The sequence below is a fragment of the Bombina bombina genome, chromosome 5, assembly GCF_027579735.1.
Source record: "Bombina bombina isolate aBomBom1 chromosome 5, aBomBom1.pri, whole genome shotgun sequence".
Taxonomy (NCBI): domain Eukaryota; kingdom Metazoa; phylum Chordata; class Amphibia; order Anura; family Bombinatoridae; genus Bombina; species Bombina bombina.
In genome coordinates this window covers 858,504,654-858,529,030 of record NC_069503.1, presented here as the reverse complement: position 1 = coordinate 858,529,030, position 24,377 = coordinate 858,504,654, and the positions used below count along the sequence as shown (strand labels likewise).

At 38.4% G+C, this 24,377-nt stretch overlaps 1 protein-coding gene across 1 annotated transcript in view; it reads left to right on the top strand.

The window, feature by feature from the left end:
* Nucleotides 1-24,377, top strand: part of CDH2 (cadherin 2) — a 321,339-nt gene that overhangs the window by 249,552 nt on the left and 47,410 nt on the right. The window contains exons 7-8 of the mRNA XM_053714996.1: nt 4,563-4,735; nt 18,520-18,657. Coding sequence (XP_053570971.1) covers nt 4,563-4,735; nt 18,520-18,657 — 311 coding nt within the window. The remainder of the gene's footprint in view (nt 1-4,562; nt 4,736-18,519; nt 18,658-24,377) is intronic.

Sequence of the window (24,377 nt, the reverse complement as noted above, 5' to 3'; positions counted from 1 at the left end):
TCAAGGAGACAAAAAAGTGAGCCGTTTACTTCAAACAATTCGACCGCGAAAAGAAACGCTTGAGAGAAAATCAAATAGAGCTGGCTTATAGAAGAACTGGTTCTATACTAAAAGTGATCCTAGGCTCTTCCGGTAGACTTTGAACATGCGCAGTAACTCGACGCACAACGCGGTGACGTTACTCACATTCACAGGCACGAAAATAAAAAAAATAAAAATAATGTGCTGGGAACGAAGAAGACGATGGTAGGTGGAGTTTAGGGGCCATTTTCATCTACCAAATGGCATGAATCTCTTGGAAATATCACAGAAACCGTTGTGTGCAGTATGGTGACAACCAAGTAAGACAAGTTAATATGGGGCAAACAAACAAAATATATAACTTTATTATCAAGGTAGACTGTCCCTTTAATTTTGACTAGACTGTCCCTTTATGTCATCTTTTCAGTGTTAAATGAATAAGTCTAAGATATTCTTTAAAATATTTCATTAAAATAAACAGATGTGCATTCAGGTTTGAACAACTATAAAAAAGCAACAAATGTTTTAGATTCATTGCAAGATTAGACCATAAACTAATATTTTTATGCTACTGTCGGTTTGTAGCTGCAACACTAGCTACTACTTAAGTTTGAACAGTTGCCCAGGTGTTCCTCTGCTGTCTGAAGAAATTCTCTCTCTAGGAAAAAATGGACAAATTAATTTTTTGTTAAAGGGACAGTCTACTCCAGAATTGTTATTGTTTAAAAAAGATAGATAATCCCTTTATTACCCATTCCAAACTTTGCATAACCAACACGTTATATTCATATACTTTTTTTCTCTGTGATTACCTTGTATCTAAGCCTCTTTAGACTGCCCCTTATTTCAGTTCTTTTGACAGAGTTGCATTTTAGCCAATCAGTGCCCTCTCATAAGTAACTCCATGGGCGTGAGCACAATGTTATCTATATGGCACATGAACTAATGCAAACTAGCTGTGAAAAACTGTCAAATGTATTCAGATAAGAGGTGGCCTTCAAGGGCTTAGAAATTAACTTATGATTCTACCTAGATTTAGCTTTCAACTAACAATATCAAGAGAACAAAGCACATTTCATGATAAAAGTAAATTGGAAAGTTGTTTAAAATGACATGCCCTATGAATCATTAAAGTTTAATTTTGACTAGACTGTCACTTTAACAAACAAATATGGAACAACCCCATGAATGTATCATGGACAAAATAAAATGATTTTTTGTTGTCATGAAAAATTTGTCACATAATTTTTATGTCAGTGCACATGTGTAATAATAAATATTTCATGTTACAGTATAATTTTCATAAATTTGTTACTTATGCTTTATACTGTCTTATGCCCAATTCCCACACTATGCCACTTTTACTATAAATAATGTTGATGTTTTTGCATATTGGTCCATACAATGTTCTGTACATATTCTCTTCACTGTTTGAGCTAATAAAATGAACATGTCTAACTGTGATTTTACAACTATATTTTTTGTAAAAGCACTTTTACTTTTTTTAATAAAAGGCTTAGAAGTAGATTTATCAAAGCAATTTGTCTGTAATTGCGGGCAAAATAACGCTTATGCACCAATCGCCATATTTATGAAAGCAATCTGCGCCTATAATTAAATTGCTAATCTGAAAGAAACTTCTTCGTACTCCTCTTGCATTCGCCTAGGCGCACGGGCGCGCTCCCGAGTGCACCAATATACATTAGTAATAGGCGTAATTTCACAGCCCGACCTACAAATACACCCAGTTTCTTATTTATCATTGCTTTGCGCCAATAGTGAACTGAAATTTCACCTTAAATTATGTGTTTTATATTTTGCCATACAGACTGAGGTGAACACCATTATTATACATGCTTTTACATCTTGTGATGCAGTACTTTCTTCTTTTAACTCATTTTTCAAAGGCTCTGCACCAAGAAGAGACTGTTTTTGCCAGAAATGTGTGCTTCCACAGGCGCATGCGGGTACCAAGAGTTTTATATATATATATATATATATATATATATATCGATATATTGATTTATAGATTTTTGCGATCTTCAATTACCAACATATTGCAAAAACAGCACAGAAACATTATATTATATTAATATGCGCAAAATAGATACCTAAAAAACGCTTTTTTTTATAATCAAGACATGGCGGCATAAATATTTATAGGGATGTACTGTGATAAATATGGAGTAAATGTTTTTTTCCGACAGGCGAGGTTTATCATTATTGTGCCCCAGCTTGCCTTTTACTAAAACGCACAAAATTACATCTATTTTTTTTATAAATTCAGGCGCGCATGTGCGCTTCTCTGGAGGCGAGCTGGGGCGCAGTTACAGATGAAGCACATACAGAGTTCGCCTAGCCTTTGCTAAATCTACCCCTTATTGGTGGACTAGATTTCCAACAGAAGTAGTAGGGACAAATACAGTAAGGGACTTTAAGAATTCCTGGAATGTGCATAAGGATATTCTAAGAATTGACGTTTACACTTCAGAAATAAATATGTAACACCATTCACAGGGATATCATGCACTTGACCTGCAGATCCAAGTCTTCTCCTCATTGTTGAATGTGAGGCTTTCTTACTTTAACCACTGTTAAGCTGTGCTTGAAGCTACCTATCACGCAAGTTGATTCTGTTGTGGCTTTGGGTCTGACAGACATTTTAGTGCCAGAGTTCTCTAGTGTCTAAGGACTCCATGTATGAAGCAGTGAGAGCTGCTCCGGAGCCCTTGCGTGCCAGGTTTGCATATGCGAGACTGCTTCCTGCAATGTAAGAAGCAGCGGTCATTAGACCGCTGCTTCTTACACTCTCCACCACCTCTGAGGTGGCAGAGAGAAATCACAGAGAGCTTGCTTTCTCTCGGTGATTGACAGTCCCTTCACTTGCGTGATTGGTTGGAGTGTGTAATGATACAAACGGGCCAGCAGATCAACAGATCCGCTGCCCGTATGCAGCAAAGGCCGGTGGACAGCTTTGCAAGTTGAGAAGCTGTCCACCTGCCTTTTAATACATGGGGCCCTTAGAGCCATTTTATTGACACCTTGGCTTCATTGCAGTGTTAATAAAGGAAAGACCTGCAATTTTAATGGTTATAAGGTTTGTCTTTCATCTTTTGTAAATTGCCTTTTTTCTCGCAAATAAGATAACAATATACTACTTCATGTAGTACAATACTGTCCAAATAATGCTTATGCGTGTATAGTAACACAGTCTGTTTAAACCCTTCACAAATGGAGTTATTACCAAAGTTTGGACACTTGTAAGAATTGTTATCGTCAACTTTCAAGGCCTAATTTATTTCCATTGATGCAAAGTTGTTAACCCATTACTTGTTCCCTGAAAAAAAGCCTTATAATGCTGAAATATATACTATTTTTCAGATTTGGTATTTTACCTTTGTAGAATTTCAGGTTATTCAATGAACTTGAATTCCTTAAATTTTAATAAAATTCGAAAAATGGAGTTAGTCTTAAACTTTTGACTGGCAGTGTTTGTTAAAGACAGAAAGTACCACAAAGAAAGGTTAGAAAATATAAATTATGTTAACCTATGTGAATTTAGAACATGATCTTGCCTTAGAAACAAGAGCCATTTGGCAGCATATGCAGTAGTCATGAATCTAGATCATTGTATTACACATAGGTGATGTTTTATTACCTGAAGTCAAACTCTAAAATTTTACAAAACTTTCCCAGAATTTTTCTGGACAATTAGATAGGAATGTGTCCATCCCCTGATAAAACCTGAATATGCAATAGTATTTATAATACATTTTCTGTACAATGGTGATTCTATGGTATTTTGAACTGTATAAAGGTCTCTAAACAATTGTTGCTGAGCAATACAACATGCCTACAGTCCATGTTACCAGAGGCACCAAAGACCTGAATCCTCAGAGCAGCAGGAGGATAATATGGTTGGGGCTGTGCATGCAGGGAAAATAGCATAACAAGAGGACTATCAGAGAAGCAAGAGAGAAGGAATGTAATGGTTAATACACTATCCTTGATAAATAACTTTCCAGCTACCTGTGGTAGCACCACACAAATAATAAAACCTAAAAACGTTACTGTCTCTGTGATGTGTTCTTATTTTAATTTTTGATAAAGGGATAAAAAAATGAATTTGATATGTTTTTACTGCAACTTACGAGAGTAATATAAGCATGTATATTTCCTACTGGTATATGCTCAGCAATCCACATGCATTACAAAAGGTATCACTAAACCCTGCAATAGCTTTTTAAAGAATTAGTTTTGTCATTATTCTAACAGAGTTGTAAATAGATTGCTGAGTGTTCATTTCAAATTAACTTTTATTTCCCTTTAAATTGTAATGTACAATTTTGGAGTGATTCACTTTATAAATTGTAATTTTAATCTTCCTTTGGCCATTGAACATGTTCAATTATGTAAATTTGTGGATCTGTGTATATAATAAGATACAATGTACTGTATATTGTGACTGGTTACACCCTTGACCTCATCTAACATTGTTAAATTATGTGCTTCCCATTTAAAATTACTTCTGGTGTTCCTAGGAACTTATGTGATGACTGTCACAGCTCTTGATGAGGATGATCACAGACAACCAAATGGCATGTTGAGATACAAGATTGTTTCACAGACTCCAAACAGCCCATCTTCCAATATGTTTACAATCAACAATGAAACTGGTGATATAATCACCTTAGCAGCAGGATTAGATAGAGAGGTAAGGCTTTACTGCATATGTATTTTTATCTCATACTTTCTTGGTATGTGGCGTGATGTGTCATATTCATAGAAAATAACAGAGCAGTATTATTCCATACAGTCAAGGCCAAAACAAGCGACTCAGAAAATGTATTATTTTATTATAAAGCACATTTATTTATAGAGCAATAATAATTAGAAATATTTCTCTGTATGGTATTGAATTTAAATATGCTTGATGTTGTACTTTTAATTTTTCTATTGTAACATGTACCATATAGCTTCTACTTGGAATGGCATTTGATTTCTTATTATCTAATGAAATTACTATCCCTCAGCTAATACTTTATCTAAGCTACATTATTTGCTATATACAGTATGTATATGTATATATATATATATATATATATATATATATATATATATATATATACACACACATATATGTGTGTTATAGAATCCGCACTCACTAGACTTGTGTAAACAGAGTATTATTTATTTAAGTGACATTTCAGAGCAAAAATGCCCCTTCCTCAGACCAATGGGGCATTTTCCCCCCGAAACCTCACTAAATAATATTCTGTTTAAACAAATCCAGTGAATGCAGATTCTATAACGTTGATTCATCTATTTTTTCCTGACACCCTGGCAGATGGATAATGAGGTGTGAATGCAAGTCCCTCTTTTGATACTCACATATTTAAAAGCCTCTTTTTGTTTATCTTATCTCCTCTGATGTGGGCAAATAGGATTAGGTATAATTGAACTCCATGTAGGAGGGTTCCAAATTTTACAGAATAAACTCCAGCCTTCTAAGGAGTGGAGGCTGGAAAACCTACAATTTTCAGATTTACATTTCAGGAATTGAAGGGACAAATAAATAATAAAAGTGTTTAACTAAACCTTTCTCCAACATAGGTGTGTCCGGTCCACGGCGTCATCCTTACTTGTGGGATATTCTCTTCCCCAACAGGAAATGGCAAAGAGCCCAGCAAAGCTGGTCACATGATCCCTCCTAGGCTCCGCCTACCCCAGTCATTCTCTTTGCCGTTGTACAGGCAACATCTCCACGGAGATGGCTTAGAGTTTTTTAGTGTTTAACTGTAGTTTTTCATTATTCAATCAAGAGTTTGTTATTTTCAAATAGTGCTGGTACGTACTATTTACTCAGAAACAGAAAAGAGATGAAGAATTCTGTTTGTATGAGGAAAATGATTTTAGCAACCGTAACTAAAATCCATGGCTGTTCCACACAGGACTGTTGAGAGCAATTAACTTCAGTTGGGGGAACAGTTTGCAGTCTCTTGCTGCTTGAGGTATGACACATTCTAACAAGACGATGTAATGCTGGAAGCTGTCATTTTCCCTATGGGATCCGGTAAGCCATGTTTATTACGATTGTAAATAAGGGCTTCACAAGGGCTTATTTAAACTGTAGACTTTTTCTGGGCTAAATCGATTGATTATTAACACATATTTAGCCCTGAGGAATCATTTTATCTGGGTATTTTGATATAATAATATCGGCAGGCACTGTTTTAGACACCTTATTCTTTAGGGGCTTTCCCCAAGCATAGGCAGAGTCTCATTTTCGCGCCGGTGTTGCGCACTTGTTTTTGAGAGGCATGGCATGCAGTCGCATGTGAGAGGAGCTCTGATACTTATAAAAGACTTCTGAAGGCGTCATTTGGTATCGTATTCCCCTTTGGGTTTGGTTGGGTCTCAGCAAAGCAGATACCAGGGACTGTAAAGGGGTTTAAAGCTTAAAACGGCTCCGGTTCCGTTATTTTAAGGGTTAAAGCTTCCAAAATTGGTGTGCAATATTTTCAAGGCTTTAAGACGCTGTGGTGAAAATTTGGTGAATTTTGAACAATTCCTTCATGTTTTTTCGCAATTGCAGTAATAAAGTGTGTTCAGTTTAAAATTTAAAGTGACAGTAACGGTTTTATTTTAAAACGTTTTTTGTACTTTCTGATCAAGTTTATGCCTGTTTAACATGTCTGAACTACCAGATAGACTGTGTTCTGAATGTGGGGAAGCCAGAATTCCTATTCATTTAAATAAATGTGATTTATGTGATAATGACAATGATGCCCAAGATGATTCCTCAAGTGAGGGGAGTAAGCATGGTACTGCATCATTCCCTCCTTCGTCTACACGAGTCTTGCCCACTCAGGAGGCCCCTAGTACATCTAGCGCGCCAATACTCCTTACTATGCAACAATTAACGGCTGTAATGGATAATTCTGTCAAAAACATTTTAGCCAAAATGAACCCTTGTCAGCGTAAGCGTGGCTGCTCTGTTTTAGTTACTGAAGAGCATGACGACGCTGATATTAATATCTCTGAAGGGCCCCTAACCCAATCTGAGGGGGCCAGGGAGGTTTTGTCTGAGGGAGAAATTACTGATTTAGGGAACATTTCTCAGCAGGCTGAATCTGATGTGATTACATTTAAATTTAAATTGGAACATCTCCGCATTTTGCTTAAGGAGGTATTATCCACTCTGGATGATTGTGAAAATTTAGTCATCCCAGAGAAACTATGTAAAATGGACAAGTTCCTAGAGGTGCCGGGGCTCCCAGAAGCTTTTCCTATACCCAAGCGGGTGGCGGACATTGTTAATAAAGAATGGGAAAGGCCCGGTATTCCTTTCGTCCCTCCCCCCATATTTAAAAAATTGTTTCCTATGGTCGACCCCAGAAAGGACTTATGGCAGTCAGTCCCCAAGGTCGAGGGAGCGGTTTCTACTTTAAACAAACGCACCACTATTCCAATAGAGGATAGTTGTGCTTTCAAAGATCCTATGGATAAAAAATTAGAAGGTTTGCTTAAAAAGATGTTTGTTCAGCAGGGTTACCTTCTACAACCCATTTCATGCATTGTCCCTGTCACTACTGCCGCATATTTCTGGTTTGATGAACTGCTTAAGGTGCTCGATAGTGACTCTCCTCCTTATGAGGAGATTATGGACAGAATCAATGCTCTCAAATTGGCTAATTCTTTCACTCTAGACGCCTCTTTGCAATTGGCTAAGTTAGCGGCTAAGAACTCTGGGTTTGCTATTGTGGCGCGCAGAGCGCTTTGGTTGAAATCTTGGTCGGCTGATGCGTCTTCCAAGAACAAGCTACTAAACATTCCTTTCAAGGGGAAAACGTTGTTTGGTCCTGACTTGAAAGAGATTATCTCTGATATCACTGGGGGTAAGGGCCACGCCCTTCCTCAGGATCGGCCTTTCAAGGCAAAAAATAGACCTAATTTTCGTCCCTTTCGTAAAAACGGACCAGCCCAAGGTGCTACGTCCTCTAAGCAAGAGGGTAATACTTCTCAGGCCAAGCCAGCTTGGAGACCAATGCAAGGCTGGAACAAGGGAAAGCAGGCCAAGAAACCTGCCACTGCTACCAAGACAGCATGAAATATTGGCCCCCGATCCGGGACCGGATCTGGTGGGGGGCAGACTCTCTCTCTTCGCTCAGGCTTGGGCAAGAGATGTTCTGGATCCTTGGGCGCTAGAAATAGTCTCCCAGGGTTATCTTCTGGAATTCAAGGGACTTCCCCCAAGGGGGAGGTTCCACAGGTCTCAGTTGTCTTCAGACCACATAAAAAGACAGGCGTTCTTACATTGTGTAGAAGACCTGTTAAAAATGGGAGTGATTCATCCTGTTCCATTAAGAGAACAAGGGATGGGGTTCTACTCCAATCTGTTCATAGTTCCCAAAAAAGAGGGAACGTTCAGACCAATCCTAGATCTCAAGATCTTAAACAAATTTCTCAAGGTCCCATCGTTCAAGATGGAAACCATTCGAACTATCCTTCCTTCCATCCAGGAAGGTCAATTCATGACCACGGTGGATTTAAAGGATGCGTATCTACATATTCCTATCCACAAGGAACATCATCGGTTCCTAAGGTTTGCATTCCTGGACAAACATTACCAGTTCGTGGCGCTTCCTTTCGGATTAGCCACTGCTCCAAGGATTTTCACAAAGGTACTAGGGTCCCTTCTAGCGGTGCTAAGACCAAGGGGCATTGCAGTAGTACCTTACCTGGACGACATTCTGATTCAAGCGTCGTCCCTTCCTCAAGCAAAGGCTCACACGGACATTGTACTGGCCTTTCTCAGATCTCACGGCTGGAAAGTGAACGTGGAAAAGAGTTCTCTATCCCCGTCAACAAGGGTTCCCTTCTTGGGAACAATTATAGACTCCTTAGAAATGAGGATCTTTCTAACAGAGGCCAGAAAAACAAAGCTTCTGGACTCTTGTCGGATACTTCATTCCGTTCCTCTTCCTTCCATAGCTCAGTGCATGGAAGTGATCGGTTTGATGGTGGCGGCGATGGACATAGTTCCTTTTGCGCGCATTCATCTAAGACCATTACAACTGTGCATGCTCAGTCAGTGGAATGGGGACTATACAGACTTGTCTCCGAAGATACAAGTAAATCAGAGGACCAGAGACTCACTCCGTTGGTGGCTGTCCCTGGACAATCTGTCTCAAGGGATGATGTTCCACAGACCAGAGTGGGTCATTGTCACGACCGACGCCAGTCTGATAGGCTGGGGCGCGGTCTGGGGATCCCTGAAAGCTCAGGGTCTTTGGTCTCGGGAAGAATCTCTTCTACCGATAAATATTCTGGAACTGAGAGCGATATTCAATGCTCTCCAGGCCTGGCCCCAGCTTGCGAGGACCAGGTTCATACGGTTTCAATCAGACAACATGACGACTGTTGCATACATCAACCATCAGGGGGGAACAAGAAGTTCCCTAGCGATGGAAGAAGTAACCAAAATTATTCTTTGGGCGGAGTCTCACTCCTGCCACCTGTCTGCTATCCACATCCCAGGAGTGGAAAATTGGGAAGCGGATTTTCTGAGTCGGCAGACATTGCATCCGGGGGAGTGGGAACTCCATCCGGAAATCTTTGCCCAAGTCACTCACCTGTGGGGCATTCCAGACATGGATCTGATGGCCTCTCGTCAGAACTTCAAAGTTCCTTACTACGGGGCCAGATCCAGGGATCCCAAGGCGGCTCTAGTGGATGCACTAGTAGCACCTTGGACCTTCAAACTAGCTTATGTGTTCCCGCCATTTCCTCTCATCCCCAGGCTGATAGCCAGGATCAAGCAGGAGAGGGCGTCGGTGATCTTGATAGCTCCTGCGTGGCCACGCAGGACTTGGTATGCAGATCTGGTGAATATGTCATCGGCTCCACCTTGGAAGCTACCTTTGAGACGAGACCTTCTTGTTCAGGGTCCGTTCGAACATCCGAATCTGGTTTCACTCCAGCTGACTGCTTGGAGATTGAACGCTTGATTTTATCGAAGCGAGGATTCTCAGATTCTGTTATCGATACTCTTGTTCAGGCCAGAAAGCCTGTGACTAGAAAGATTTACCACAAAATTTGGAAAAAATATATCTGTTGGTGTGAATCTAAAGGATTCCCTTGGGACAAGGTTAAGATTCCTAGGATTCTATCCTTCCTTCAAGAAGGATTGGACAAAGGATTATCTGCTAGTTCCCTGAAGGGACAGATTTCTGCCTTGTCGGTATTACTTCACAAAAAGCTGGCAGCTGTGCCAGATGTTCAAGCCTTTGTTCAGGCTCTGGTTAGAATCAAGCCTGTTTACAAACCTTTGACTCCTCCTTGGAGTCTCAATTTAGTTCTTTCAGTTCTTCAGGGGGTTCCGTTTGAACCCTTACATTCCGTTGATATTAAGTTATTATCTTGGAAAGTTTTGTTTTTAGTTGCGATTTCTTCTGCTAGAAGAGTCTCAGAATTATCTGCTCTGCAGTGTTCTCCTCCTTATCTGGTGTTCCATGCAGATAAGGTGGTTTTACGTACTAAACCTGGTTTTCTTCCAAAAGTTGTTTCTAACAAAAACATTAACCAGGAGATTATCGTACCTTCTCTGTGTCCAAAACCAGTTTCAAAGAAGGAACGTTTGTTGCACAATTTGGATGTTGTTCGCGCTCTAAAATTCTATTTAGATGCTACAAAGGATTTTAGACAAACATCTTCCTTGTTTGTTGTTTATTCAGGTAAAAGGAGAGGTCAAAAAGCAACTTCTACCTCTCTCTCTCTTTGGATTAAAAGCATCATCAGATTGGCTTACGAGACTGCCGGACGGCAGCCTCCCGAAAGAATCACAGCTCATTCCACTAGGGCTGTGGCTTCCACATGGGCCTTCAAGAACGAGGCTTCTGTTGATCAGATATGTAGGGCAGCGACTTGGTCTTCACTGCACACTTTTACCAAATTTTACAAGTTTGATACTTTTGCTTCTTCTGAGGCTATTTTTGGGAGAAAGGTTTTGCAAGCCGTGGTGCCTTCCATTTAGGTGACCTGATTTGCTCCCTCCCTTCATCCGTGTCCTAAAGCTTTGGTATTGGTTCCCACAAGTAAGGATGACGCCGTGGACCGGACACACCTATGTTGGAGAAAACAGAATTTATGTTTACCTGATAAATTTCTTTCTCCAACGGTGTGTCCGGTCCACGGCCCGCCCTGGTTTTTTTAATCAGGTCTGATATTTTATTTTCTTTAACTACAGTCACCACGGTACCATATGGTTTCTCCTATGCAAATATTCCTCCTTAACGTCGGTCGAATGACTGGGGTAGGCGGAGCCTAGGAGGGATCATGTGACCAGCTTTGCTGGGCTCTTTGCCATTTCCTGTTGGGGAAGAGAATATCCCACAAGTAAGGATGACGCCGTGGACCGGACACACCGTTGGAGAAAGAAATTTATCAGGTAAACATAAATTCTGTTTTTATGGAGAATCAAATTAACAGAAATGTCTTCTAATTACAAGGTGTATTGTCCCTTTAGCAACAAAATCCACTGACTTTCTCCAGTACTTGTGTCTATCACTTACTGAAGCTCAACAGTGTTTAATGCAGAATATATCTGAAATTCTGTTCTAAGGTGGATAGATTTAAGTCATAAATTTGCTGCTAGAAGCTTTATCTTTTGCAAGCTTGAATGAGCACATAATTATGCCCAATTTTCTTCAATAACCTATTTCACTTATTTTATTATTCCCAAAAGCTGTGTGATAAAGAGTATAATTCTGATATCCTCTTTATTAGATGGTTAACTCTCATCCTAATGCTCTAGAGTCACCTTACAAGGTCGGAAACCTCAGATTGAATTGTATAGTTTTACTCATTAATTATATTTAATTTCCTCTATTTTATAGAATATTAGAATATATTTAATTTGCCTTAATACACACAATATCAGTGTTTATGATTTTTTTTGGTCTATTTCTATTTTCCATATGTCAAAGAATCTCTGAAAAAGAGAAAACTGGAATAGTGGAAGTATGCGTTCTGTAAATGTAATTTAGGGTTCACTTTGTTCCCTAAATCTGAGCTTTTTTTCACCTGGGACCACATTTTACAATGGAATTTTTTTTTTGTGATCCCTATTTTTATAATAGTCCAAAACCAACCTCTTGTCAGACATTTTTGTTTTACATCAATAAACCTCCCAAGTTAGGAGATTATTATCAAAAATAAGTAAATTCAACTTGTGTAGCCATTGCTAATTAACAGACTAATTACTAACAGTCAACTCCATGTACTGTCCATGTAGACTTTTCCACTATGTGTAGGGATGAGCAATGCCCACACGCTCCGTACTGTGCACGCAACTACTCTGAGCAGTGTGTGTGAAAAATTGTTTTGCCTTTTGCAGTTTTTGGTCAAGTGACTACAATGTGGGGGTACATCTATCTTCCTATCTTACATTATGCAAAATATGGAAAAAAGTTACTCACTGAACACACACACACACAGACATTCTCTAATACATACACATGCAAACGAACAACACACACACTCACTCATACACACACACTAACAGATACACACACATACATACACATACAACACACAAACCTACATATGCACACAAAAAACATACATATGCATAAACACACACATACATATACATACACAGCACACAAACTTACATATGCACACACAAACATATACATATGCATAAACACACACATACATATACACAGCTCAGGTGTCCCAGAACATTTATACAAAGAATTTTATCTGCATTAATTTTCTTTTATGAACATGGTTGTTTAAAGAGTTGAAAACAAAATACGCATTTAAAGAACAAGCATTCACCAGAGTACACTAAAATCCATTCCAATAAATGTTTATTTTGTTTCCTAAATACAGAGTGAAAAACAAATTAAGGGCTAGATTACAAGTGCCACGCTATCATTAGCTAGAGTCACGGTAACAATATCGCGATCATGCTAACTTTTATGTTGTATTAAAAGTGGAAAGTAAACGTAACCACGCAAGTGAAAACTAATTTTGCGGAAGGAGTAAACACCCCAAAACGTCACATAGTAAACAGTGCTTGTTATTTATTTATATATATATATATATATATATTATAATTTTTTTTTAAATATGTGAAGAACATTGGAATGTAACAAATGCATAACTCATTTTAAACTTGATCAGTTTAGGGCGAGAGAGCGATAAGTATTAGTTTTTAAAAAAAAGAAAGAAAGAAAGAAAAAAAACAGCTACATTGAAGTTAATGCGGTGCCCAAAATCCTGAAGTTTGTGTGCTTCATTTACTTTGAACATGTAATACTGCCAGCGTTGGCACTCGGGCGGGAGTGCTAAATACTGCTCCACTTGTAATCTAGCCTTAAATGAGTTCAGCTGTCCCATATTTCATCATTGTACTCCTTATTATGGGTGTTTGTGTATATATAAGAAACCAGTGTGTAATATATTGCAGGATTAGAAATTGTTCTTACATATGCAGTATGCACTTCAGCCCCTCTTGGTAAAAGTATTTTCAGCATTGTTTTATTTTCATTAATGAAATATTCTGTATTATATTAAGTTTGAGTTGAATGCCCCTTAAAAGCTTATATTAAATCTTAAACTCATATAATATAATTCCTATGAAAGAGCTTTATTTCAAAATGTTTTGCATGACAAAATGCTAACACATTTTAAATGTGTTTTGAAACTAATAGGAAGTGCATGCTTTTTTATAAAGGATAAAGACAAGCCTCAAAAATCTGCTGGTGTGGAAATGGCATGACTTGCAAGCATACAGACAAAAAATACAAATATAAAATTATTTTTTAAAATACTACAAAGAAAAAAAAAGCATTATATCGCTTTAACTTTTAAAATGAGAGCATTTGTCCCTATTTTTCCAGTTATAACTGTACCTTCTTGTTGCTTAAAAAGTTTAAATTATGTTTGAAAATGTCAAGTTCAAATGCAACAATGCCCTCTTAGGAATGGCATTTTATTTATAGTCTTTTGAAATTCTTTTTAAACAGCATATTTTTCTTTAGTTTTGTTTTTCTTGCCTTTTCAGATGCAAAAGTAAAGACAGAAAAAGGTGCAGTTGTGAAACCTTTTGGAAGTTTTATGCTTTGTTCGTTTTTCTACAGAATTGCTTTTCCAAACTACTTTTTACAAGCACAAAACAAAAATTTGACATATGTACAATAAATAGCAAAATCTAACGTTAAAACCCATTATCACAATGAATGAGTAATGTTTTTTTTTAAATTCATAAACTATTTGAAAAATATGCAATAACTGATGAATACGCAGTCACACATATTTATAATTAAATTATTTATTATGTCAATATATTGTACAATAAATTATTAAATAGATAATTGTTAAATAGATAACATTGGTAGCACAGATATATCTTAAATGAAAAAAATTGATAGAATAACTCACCCCTAGATTTAGAGTTCTGCGTTAGCCGTCAAAACCAGCGTTAGGGGCTCCTAACGCTGGTTTTGGCCGCCCGCTGGTATTTAGAGTCAGTCAGATCCCCCTACGCCAATTGCGTATCCTATCTTTTCAATGGGATCTTTCTAACGCCGGTATTTAGAGTCTTGGCTGAAGTGAGCGTTAGAAATCTAACGACAAGACTCCAGCCGCAGAGAAAAGCCAGGAGTTAAGAGCTTTCTGGGCTAACGCCGGTTCATAAAGCTCTTAACTACTGTGCTCTAAAGTACACTAACACCCATAAACTACCTATGTACCCCTAAACCGAGGCCTCCCCACATCGCCACCACTCTAATATTTTTTTTTAACCCCTAATCTGCCGACCCCACACCGCCGCAACCTACGTTATCCCTATGTACCCCTAATCTGCTGCCCCTAACACCGTCGACCCCTATATTATATTTATTAACCCCTAATCTGCCTCCCCCAACGTCGCCGCCACCTACCTACAATTATTAACCCCTAATCTGCCGACCGGACCTCACCGCTACTATAATAAAGTTATTAACCCCTAATCCGCCTCACTCCCGCCTCAATAACCCTATAATAAATAGTATTAACCCCTAATCTGCCCTCCCTAACATCACCGACACCTAACTAAAAGTATTAACCCCTAATATGCAGACCGGACCTCACTGCTACTCTATTAAATTTATTAACCCCTAAAGCTAAGTCTAACCCTAACACTAACACCCCCCTAAGTTAAATATAATTTTTATCTAACAAAATAAATTAACTCTTATTAAATAAATTATTCCTATTTAAAGCTAAATACTTACCTGTAAAATAAACCCTAATATAGCTACAATATAAATTATAATTATATTGAGCTATTTTAGGATTAATATTTATTTTACAGGCAACTTTGTATTTATTTTAACCAGGTACAAAAGCTATTAAATAGTTAATAACTATTTCATAGCTACTTAGTTAAAATAATTACAAAATTACCTGTAAAATAAATCCTAAACTAAGTTACAATTAAACCTAACACTACACTATCAATAAATTAATTAAATAAAATACCTACAATTATCTACAATTAAACCTAACACTACACTATCAATAAATAAATTACATACAAATACCTACAAATAAATACAATTAAATAAACTAATTAAAGTACAAAAAATAAAAAGAACTAAGTTACAAAAAATATAAAAATAATTTACAAACATTAGAAAAATATTACAACAATTTTAAGCTAATTGCACCTACTCTAAGCCCCCTAATAAAATAACAAAGCCCCCCAAAATAAAAAAATGCCCTACCCTATTCTAAAATAAAAATAAAAAAGCTATTTTACCTTACCAGCCCTTAAAATGGCCTTTTGCGGGGCATGCCCCAAAGAATTCTGCTCTTTTGCCTGTAAAAAAAAACATACAATATCCCCCCCAACATTACAACCCACCACCCACATACCCCTAATCTAACCCAAACCCCCCTTAAATAAACCTAACACTAAGCCCCTGAAGATCTCCCTACCTTATCTTCACCATGCCGGGTATCACCGATCCGTCCAGAGGAGCCTCCGAAGTCTCCATCCAAGCCCAAGCGGGGGCTGAAGAAGTCCATCATCGGGCTGAAGAGGTCCATCATCGGGCTGAAGAAGTCCATCATCGGGCTGAAGAGGTCCATCATCGGGCTGAAGAGATCCATCATCTGGCTGAAGTCTTCTATCAAGCGGCATCTTCAATCTTCTTTCTTCCAGATCCATCTTCATCCTGCTGATGCGGAACATCCATCCTGGCCGACGACTTCCCGACGAATGAAGGTTCCTTTAAATGACGTCATCCAAGATGGCGTCCCTCAAATTCCGATTGGCTGATAGGATTCTATCAGCCAATCGGAATTAAGGTAGGAAAATTCTGATTGGCTGATGGAATCAGCCAATCAGATTCAAGTTCAATCCGATTGGCTGATCCAATCAGCCAATCAGATTGAGCTTGCATTCTATTGGCTGATCGGAACAGCCAATAGAATGCGAGCTCAATCTGGTTGATTCCATCAGCCAATCAGAATTTTCCTACCTTAATTCCGATTGGCTGATAGAATCCTATCAGCCAATTGGAATTCGAGGGACGCCATCATGGATGATGTCATTTAAAGGAACTGTCATTCGTCGGGAAGTCGTCGGCCAGGATGGATGTTCCGCGTCAGCGGGATGAAGATGGATCCAGAAGAAAGAAGATTGAAGATGCCGCTTGATAGAAGACTTCAGTTGGATGATGGATCTCTTCAGCCCGATGATGGATCTCTTCAGCCGGATGATGGATCTCTTCAGCTCGATGATGGACCTCTTCAGCCGGATGATGGACCTCTTCAGCCCGATGATGGACTTCTTCAGCCCCCGCTTGGGCTTGGATGAAGACTTCAGAGGCTCCTCTGGACGGATCAGTGATACCCGGCCTGGTGAAGATAAGGTAGGGAGATCTTCAGGGGCTTAGTGTTAGGTTTATTTAAGGGGGGTTTGGGTTAGATTAGGGGTATGTGGGTGGTGGGTTGTAATGTTGGGGGGGTATTGTATGTTTTTTTTTACAGGCAAAAGAGCAGAATTCTTTGGGGCATGCCCCGCAAAAGGCCCTTTTAAGGGCTGGTAAGGTAAAAGAGCTTTTCTATTTTTATTTTAGAATAGGGTAGGGCATTTTTTTATTTTGGGGGGCTTTGTTATTTTATTAGGGGGCTTAGAGTAGGTGTAATTAGCTTAAAATTGTTGTAATATTTTTATAATGTTTGTAAATTATTTTTTTATTTTTTGTACTTTAGTTAGTTTATTTAATTGAATTTAATTGTAGGTATTTGTATGTAATTAATTTATTGATAGTGTAGTGTTAGGTTTAATTGTAGATAATTCTAGGTAGTTTATTTAATTAATTTATTGATAGTGTAGTGTTAGGTGTAATTGTAACTTAGGTTAGGATTTATTTTACAGGAAATTTTGTAATTATTTTAACTAGGTAGCTATTAAATAGTTATTAACTATTTAATAGCTATTGTACCTGGTTAAAATAAATACAAAGTTACCTGTAAAATAAATATTAATCCTAAAATAGCTACAATATAATTATAATTTATATTGTAGCTATATTAGGATTTATTTTACAGGTAAGTATTTAGCTTTAAATAGGAATAATTTATTTAATAAGAGTTAATTTATTTCGTTAGATAAAAATTATATTTAACTTAGGGGGGTGTCAGTGTTAGGGTTAGACTTAGCTTTAGGGGTTAATAAATTTATTAGAGTAGCGTCGAGGTCCGGTCAGCAGATTAGGGGTTAATAAGTGTAGGTAGGTAGCGGCGACATTTGGGGTGGCAGATTAGGGGTTAATAAATATAATATAGGGGTCGGCGGTGTTAGGGGCAGCAGATTAGTTGTACATAGGGATAACGTAGGTGGCGGCGGTGTACGGAGCAGCAGATTAGGGGTTAAAAAAAATATACAGGGGTCAGCGATAGCGGGGTCGGCAGATTAGGGGTTAATAAGTGTAAGGCTAGGGGTGTTTAGACTCGGGGTTCATATTAGGGTGTTAGATGCAGACTTAGGAAGTGTTTCCCCATAGAAAACAATGGGGCTGTGTTAGGAGCTGAACGCTGCTTTTTTGCAGGTGTTAGGTTTTTTTTCAGCTCAAACGGCCCCATTGTTTCCTATGGGGGAATCATGCACGAGCACGTTTTTGAAGCTGGCCACGTCCGTAAGCACTGCTGGTATTGAGAGTTGAAGTGGCGGTAAATATGCTCTACGCTCCCTTTTTGGAGCCTAACGCAGCCCTTCTTTGAACTCTAAATACCAGCAGTATTTAAAAGGTGCGGGAGAAAAAAAGCACGCGTAGCTAACGCACCCCTTTGGCCGCAGAACTCTAAATCTAGTGGTAAATTTTTTGGTGCTTAGCTTAATAATTATACTTCTTAATGCAGAATTTAACTAAATCACGCTGTCATGTTGAAATGTTGTCATTCGCTCTAAACAAATATTCATGCAATTTTGTCTTCTAGAAAGTGCAACAATATACATTAATAATTCAAGCCACAGACATGGAAGGGAACCCAACATATGGTCTCTCCAACACAGCAACTGCTGTCATTTCGGTGACAGATGTCAATGACAATCCTCCAGAGTTCACGGCAGTAGCTGTAAGTATAGATCCTAAGTACATGTAATGTAGCAGGTATTTTAATCAAGTACAACAATATATCTTTGTGTCTTTTCTGGCCCATAAATTGTTTTGCAATAGATGAAAATACAAAAATGGAAGGGGGAAACTACAATGCTACAATTTTAAAACTAAACAACCTGCTTGAAGCAAAAAGAAAACACGTTCAAACTAGATGGTGGGTGGAAAGGGAAAAAGCATGCTATGTATTTAGCAATCACCTTTCTACTAGTTGACGTTTGAGGTTCTCAACAGCTCTAATAGAGATGTTATCAACCTTTCTTAAAACCTACATTGGATGTTACCCCTTTTGAAAAACAGTAGAGCCTCATCTTACAAATAAGGGATCAGGCTATCTAGTAGCAGTCAGGAAATCATGTTAAGTAATGACATTGGTTGGATCAGAGCATTCACAGCATGTTGTCATACATCTTTGGAACCTTAATATAGTGTAGTTTAAAAATATTTATATACTATTCTATATTATCTATTCTAGTACTTCAGAAGGGTTGTATAGATGCTGAGAAATATTTATGTTGTATTTTCCATTTTGAGTAATTCCAATCCACTAGATAGTCAGGTTATAATGCTTGTAAGTTTTCAAAGGGCTTCACACCTTAATGCAATATTTAGCATTGAGAGAATTCCTCCGTAGGATTTCAAAAAATCACTTTGTGCTTTTCTGTATTTTAAGATCGTTGACCTCTATAAAACCCATTTTGTCCTTTTTCAAATGGCATATTAATAAACGTGATAATTTATTGGTTAATTAAAAGTGAACAATACAGCTAAAATAACACTTTATGCTATTAAACTTGCACACAACTAAAATATCATTAGACTGTTCATTTATAATAGGTAGATCAATACATAATTGCTCATACACAATATAAATTAATTAAATAGAATACATTTTTATTGAAAAAACAGATGTAGACTTGTGAATCCTTGTGTATCATGAACACAAATTAATCAAATCCCACATAGCCATATATTTAGCTCTTTTGCCCCTGTTACTGAGGAAGAAGTTTCTGCACTTATACTGTGCTCTCACCTCACTACCTGTCCCCTCGACCCCATCCCCTCACAGCTATTCCCCTCCCTCTCTTCTACACTTAAACCTATATTCACACACATTTTTAACCTCTCCCTTAGCACTGGTATATTTCCTTTATCTCTAAAACATGCACTGGTCCCACCTATCCTCAAAAAACCTTCTATCGATCCAACCTCCCCATCCAACTACCGCCCTATTTCCTTACTCCCTTTTGCCTCAAAGTTTCTTGAAAAGCTGGTATATGCATGCCTATCCCAGTTCCTTACATTAAACTCCCTCCTTGACCCACTGCAATCTGGATTTCTTCTTTTTCACTCCACAGAGACAGCAATTGTTAGGGTTACCTACTTACAGCAAAAGGCAATTTCTCTCTGCTTATCCTCCTTGATCTGTCTGCAGCCTTTGATACTGTTGACCACCCTCTTTTGCTCCATACCCTCCAATCCTTCAGCATTTGTGACACAGTCCTCTCATGGTGATCTTCCTACCTGTCTAACCGTACCTTTAGTTTAGCCTTCTCTGGGGCTTCCTCTACCCATCACCACTTTCTGTTGGGGTACCCCAAGGCTCTGTCCTCGGTCCCCTTCTCTTCTGAATCTACACTTCATCATTAGGTTCCTTAATAAAGTCCCACAGGTTTCAATATCATTTGTACGCCGATGACACCCAAATCTACCTCTCTGCACCAGACCTATCTCCTTCCTTGTTAACCTGTATCACTAACTGTCTCTCTCACATCTCTTTCTGGATGTCCTCTCACTACCTTAAGCTAAATCTCTCCAAAACTGAGCTCCTTATTCTCCCTCCTTCTTCTAAAATCTCCACCCCCCCATCTCTCTATAACTGTCGACAACTCCATCATCACCCCTAACCTGCATGCCAAATGTCTTGGGGTCACACTTGACTCAGATCTTTATTTGACTCCTCACATTAAGTCCTTGGTTAAATCCTGTCACTTCCACCTTAAAAACATCTTTAACATTAGACATTTCCTTATACAAGACACAACTAAGATTTGAATCCACTCTCTAATCTTTTCCCACCTCGACTACTGCAACTCCATCCTCTCTGGTCTCCCTAGCTGCCGCCTAGCTCCTTTGCAATCCATAATGAATGCCTCTGCCAGGCTCATCTTCCTTACATGTCACTCTTCATCTGCTGCATCTCCTGCCAATCCCTTCACTGGCTTCCTCTTGCCTCCAGGATTAAACACAAAATTCTGACTCTGACATACAAGGCCCTCAACTGCACTGCTCCCCCCTATATCTCAGACCTTGTCTCCAGATACTCTCCCTCCCGTCCCCTTCGCTCTGCTCACAACCTCCTACTCTTCTTCTCTCTTGTTACCTTCTCACATTCCCGTTTACAGGACTTCTCCAGATTGGCTTCCATCTTGTGGAGCTCTCTGTCTCGCTCTACAATACTCTCCCTTAGTTTTGAAAGCTTCAAGTGCTACCTAAAGACTCTACTGTTCAGGGATGCATACAACCTACACTAACCTTTTCTAATACCAGTTCATCTCCTCCATTACTATCCACCATGAACCCCCTTAGCATGTAAGCCTAAGAGCCCAATTGTTTACAGAGCACCTTCATAAGAGCTGACTACAACAGTGTGACTCTTGGCAGGGTCCTCTACCCATTTGATCCCTATAAATGTTACCTTGTATACCGCCTATGTTTATAGCGCTGCAGAATCTGCTTGCGCTCTACAAATAACCAATAATAATAATAAAAGAAACAAAACAGAAATAGTCATTCTCATACTGAGTGAAAAAACTTTTTCATGTTATTTGGTTGATTATTTTTTTTTGTTGTTGTTATTTTTGTAGTCCATGCATTTACAAATATACGAGTTAATGCACAGACATGTTTCTTGAACTGAGGATCTTATAAATATTTATGTAAATTTGAAGCAACCACATAATTGTGAGCTACAACAAGAAATTATGACCTTAAATCTAAAAAAAAAGTTTTTTTTAAATAATTCAGATAGATCATGCAATTTTAAACAACTTTCTAATTTACTTCTATTATCAAATTTTATTCATTCCCTTGGTATCTTTAGAGTTTTACAAGAATGTTATCCACTTGCACGAGCAATAAATGGCATCACTATTTCCTGCCATGTAGTGCTCCAGACATCTACGTAAGTATCTCTTAACAAAGTATACCATGGGAATAAAGCAAATTTGATAGCACTAAATTGGAAACATTTTTTAAAAATTGTATGCTCTGTCTGATTCACTAAAAAAAACTTGGGGTTTTTATATACCTTTAACTGTGACCCATACTATTTATTTTTAGTCAATCTTCAATCAGTTTACTAAGTTTAATCCAAACAATTTTTGGCAATCAGACAAGAAAGATAAGATGTCATCCTCATACATGCTGTAATTCTCCTTAACAAATTGCTAAACAACAATATGAAAGTTGCAATGGAAGCTTGGTTGACAGAAAGTCACTATTTTTAGTTGGTCACTCCTGTGCAACATGTCATCCTTTATAAATGTGTTCTGAGTTTCTTCTGCTTAAGAGATCGAATTCCCACTATACAATTCTAAAAGGGGACCAACAATTCTCTCAAATGTATAAATCATACTATGGAGCAATTAAGTCCAACCTTCAAAGTATTCTTTATTGTTTCACCTCCAGCAGTTTCATTAGGCAATAGTGTTAAACCAAGTAACGCTCAAGCTATCCATGTGAATGCTGATTGCATCTATATTACTATCGGGTAGATTAGAGTTTGCACTAAACAGGGTGCGAAACTAACGTCAAAAAAGTTGTGTTATTTTACTCTCCATAGCGCTGCCATTACGAGGTACTGAAAAGCCTCCTTGTGCATGCAATATGGTGGTGTTAAGCTCCATCCTGCACAAAATCCAAGGGCTGCTTTGACATGTTTGTGCATGCTTTCCCCCATAGACATCAATGGGGAAAGACTGTTAGAAAAAAAAACACCTGAAGTGCGGAATGAAAGATTAACCTAACATAACTATTCTAATAAAATTAAAAAAACCTACCAATTAAAAAATCTAAATTACAAATTTAAAAAAATCTAACACTACGAAAAAAAATTAAAAATCTAAAATTACAAAAAATAATAAACACTAAATTACAAAAAATAAAAAACACTAAGCTTAGAAAAAATGATAAACAAAATTATCAAAAATAAAAACACCTAATCTAATAGCCCTATAAAAATAAAACAAGCCCCCCCAAATAAAAACACCCCCTAGCCTACAATAAACTACCAATAGCCCATAAAAGGTCCTTTTGTAGGGAATTGCCCTAAGTTAAACAGCTCTTTTACCTCTAAAAAAATACAAAGTCCCGCCAATATTAAAACCCACCACCCAACCAACCCGCCAAAAAAATTAAGTTACCCATTGCCCCTACTAAAGAGGTATTTCTTTTACAAGATATGACGAGTCCACGGATTTCATCCTTACTTATGGGATATCGCCTCCTGGTCAGCAGGAGGAGGCAAAGAGCTCCACAGCAGAGCTGCATAAATAGCTCCTCCCTCCCCCCCAACCCAGTCATTCTCTTTGCCTGTGTTAGTGATAGGAAGAGGTAAAGTGAGGTGTTAGTTTGAATTCTTCAATCAAGAGTTTTTTTTATTTTTAAATGGTGCCAGTGTGTACTATTTTTCTATAAGGCAGCATCTGGAGTGATAGCCTTTTAGGCTGTGGGAATTGGTGAAGTTTTAGCTTCACTGCACCTCCCTTGCTTGTGCTGCTTTATGTGTATGTCTTAGAGGGGGCTAACTAAGGCTATTCTACCTTCACAGGACCTCAAGAGGAAGAGTGGACCTCTTGATACTGTGAGATTCTCATGCTGTTCCTCAGCATGGAGGTAAGTTCAGTATTTTATCTCTGGGGCTCTGCAGCATATCTCAGATTTTACTGTACTATGCCTTTGTCTGTGAAGGGTTATGGGCTCGGGTAAGGGCTTCCCCTTCTTGCAGGGTGGGTTATCATTTTATTAGAAATGGGATGCCAACATATTTATTTTTGCACAACTCATTCTGGCATGCATACTCTAGCCAAGAAGTGTTGGGAGCTGTTGACGGTTCACTTATTTGGATGCAACGGGCAATTTCTTTAATGTGTCATGAGAGGCATGTAGAACATGGGGCTTACACTGGGAGTAGCACCGGAGTTGGAGGGAGATAAAATACTCTCTATCGGACTCCGGTGTATGGCGGTATTCATTTTGCTTTCCCGGGGTATGCTGAGTACGCCCACGATGGGCGGAGCCTAGTCTTCGCACGCTTCAGCCGCGCAGTGTATTTACTAGGACCGGATCAGCAGCATTTCCTGAAGGCTCCTAAGACTGCTTGTAGCTAGATTCCAAGCGTTCTTAGGCTCACCGTTTCAGCGGATAGTTGGTCTGTGGAGTCAGGTAGGAGCCGCAGCAGAGCTGCGACGAGGTGACTGTTTTTTTTCTGGGGTGCAAGTGGATTATGCTTTTATCAGTTTAAGGGTACAGGATAAAAGACTTATACCGAATCTACATTTTTTTGTTAATTCATTATTGTTCTGTGAAAACTGAGACGTTTTATTTTAAAGACACAGTGCACACGTTGCTTTATTTATCTACGTGTAGCTAATCATCATTGTTACCAGAGTCACGACC